The 2,635-nt window shown below is 45.8% G+C and overlaps 1 protein-coding gene across 1 annotated transcript; it reads left to right on the forward strand.

Annotated features, from left to right (window-relative positions):
- Positions 1-166: 166 nt before the first annotated feature.
- Positions 167-2,284, forward strand: LACBIDRAFT_308379 (uncharacterized protein; the record flags this gene model as incomplete). Its single annotated transcript, XM_001875468.1, has 7 exons — positions 167-269; positions 350-856; positions 949-1,119; positions 1,168-1,396; positions 1,446-1,799; positions 1,851-1,947; positions 1,997-2,284. 7 exons carry the CDS (start codon positions 167-169, stop codon positions 2,282-2,284), a joined length of 1,749 nt encoding a protein of 582 aa, XP_001875503.1.
- Positions 2,285-2,635: the final 351 nt, after the last annotated feature.

Here is a 2,635-nt window from a genome sequence, read left to right on the forward strand (position 1 = left end):
TCAGCTGTTCTCCTCTCATCATCGACAATGCTTTGCATTCACTGTACTCACGCTGGTTGCCCACAGTGCTTCAAACGTCAACAGGGCCTCACCTACCACCTCCGCACTGTACACCGAAACTCTAATCGGGTTAATTCTGACGTCCCTTCTGTGGGCGAAGATTTTCATGATTTGGATGGCCTTGGGTGCATCTCACCAGGTGCCGAGAGTGCACAACCTTCCTGGTCCCAACCTCCCTCACCTGAGCCCCAACAAGCCCCTCCACCGAGGCCGTCACAGATTTTTCATCTGCACCTCACTGATAAGTCATGACATTTTCTTTTGTATGCATGGTTCTCACTCCACATAGGTGTCCCCTGTGATTCCGAAGGAAATCCACTTCCTCCTGGTACACCACCTCTTCCCAAGACAGCTGCACAGCCAACAAATTGGTCACCGTTCGAGAGCGAAATTCAGTTTCAGACCGCGGATTTCTTGTACTGCTGCGTTGAGATGTTGGCAGGAAACATTGACGAACTTCTGGAGATATGGGCTTTAGATAAGATGAAATCTGATCAACTGGGTCCCTTCACCTCATACGAGCATATGTACTCCAGCATCGACGCAATTCAGCTTGGTGATGCACCATGGAAATGTTTTACTGTGAGCTATACCGGGGATGTACAGCCTAGTGATCCCTCTTGGAAGTCGGCGGAGTACAAGGTCTGGTTTCGGGATCCTGAGGTCATCATGACCCAGATGCTCAACAACCCGGAGTTCAATGGCCACTTCGATTATGCACCTTATGTTGGTCTTGACAGATCTGGGAAGCGGCGTTGGAGTGACTTCATGTCAGGCAATTATGCTTGGCGTCATAGTGTGAGTCTAGATCATTTACTTCCGAAACTTTTATTTCAAGTTTGTCTCATTTCTAGGATAAAATCTATGAAGAAGATCCCACTACATAAGGAGCGTTGTACTGTCCCATCATTGCAGGCAGTGACAAGACAACTATTTCTGTTGCAACTGGCCATGTCGAGTACCACCCATTTTACATCTCTGGTGGCAACCTCTTCAACACAGTTCGCTGTGCACACCGTAACACTGTCGTGCCTGCTGGTTTCTTAGCGATCCCCAAAAGTTCGTAAAATATGACTGCCAATATTTCGTAACTAATGACATTGCCAGGTGACCGAAAGTATGATAACGACCCCACCTTTCGCAAGTTCAAGCAGGAGTTGTACCATGACTCGATCACAGCTATCCTGAAGACATTCCGTCCAAGGATGATCAAACCTGTGGTCTGCCGCTGCCCTGATCGCCATTTTCGGTGTGTGATCTATGACCTTGCCACCTACATCGCTGATTACCCCGAGCAGGTTTACCTTGCCGGAATTGTTCAAAATTGGTGTCCAAAGTGCATTCATTTTTTAGAAACTTTAAGCTTTGATTAAATCCCTATCCAGATGCACGCCTCTTCCAACAAACCTAGATGGGTTGGCGGATAGCCACTCACAACAATTCACAGAAGGGCTTGTCAATGAGCTCGATTCGAAAAGATTATGGGATGAGTATGGTATTGATGACGACATTACCATGAGTTTTTCTCGTCTTCAACAAACATCCATTCTTATCACTCTACAGCCATTTACCTTCCACTTTCCATGTGCCGACATCCACGAAATGCTGTCAGCGGATCTACTCCATCAATTGATCAAGGGTATGTTCAAAGACCATTTAGTCCAATGGGTCGGCGATTACCTTTACCTCGAACACGGCAAAGCTCAGGCTAATGAGATTTTGGATGACATTGACTGCCGGTTGGTACCTTCTTCCTTCCCACTGTCAAGATTACTCTGAAACCTGTCAAGTATCGCAGCAGCACCATTATTTTCAGGACTTCGCCGCTTTCCTCATGGTCGCCGGTTCAAGCAGTGGACGGGTGATGACTCAAAGGCTCTCATGAAGGTAAAATCTTTTTCATTAGGTATTGTACCATTACTTAAAACAAAAATAGGTTTATCTTCCAGCTATCTCGGGATATGTACCCCCCAAAATGGTGCAATGTATCAGCGCATTTTTGGATGCCTGCTACATTGCCCGTCGAGCCGACATCACTCAAGAATCACTTGCAGCACTCCAGACGGCCATTGAGAGGTTTCACACACACCGTGAAATTTTTCGTACATCCGGTGTTCGACCTACCGGCTTCAACCTTCCCTGCCCACTAGTAGCTACCACTTTTATGATAAAATACAGGCAAGTGCCTGCACACCGACATCCACACTGCCTAATGAATTTATGAAATGAGAAGAGTAGGCAAAACTTATGAAATGTATTTCATTTCTTTACCAGTGCTTCTCATGACTATTTCATAACTGTCCTGAGACATATTTCAATACTACTTCATTGCAATTTCATTACTGCCTGGCCTTCCATTTCATTGTCTACCCAGCATTGTTTCATTGCTATTTCATTCTTGCCTGACTTTTAATTTCATTGCCTACCCAGCCTTATTTCATTGCCTTTTCATATCCTTGCCTGGGCTACTTCATATTCATTTCATATCCCTGCCTGGACAATTTCATATCCCTGCCTGGGCAGTCTCATATCCCTGCCTGGGCAATTTCATATCCTTGCCTGGGCAGTCTCATAT

The sequence above is a fragment of the Laccaria bicolor genome, genomic scaffold, assembly GCF_000143565.1.
Source record: "Laccaria bicolor S238N-H82 LACBIscaffold_3 genomic scaffold, whole genome shotgun sequence".
Classification (NCBI taxonomy): domain Eukaryota; kingdom Fungi; phylum Basidiomycota; class Agaricomycetes; order Agaricales; family Hydnangiaceae; genus Laccaria; species Laccaria bicolor.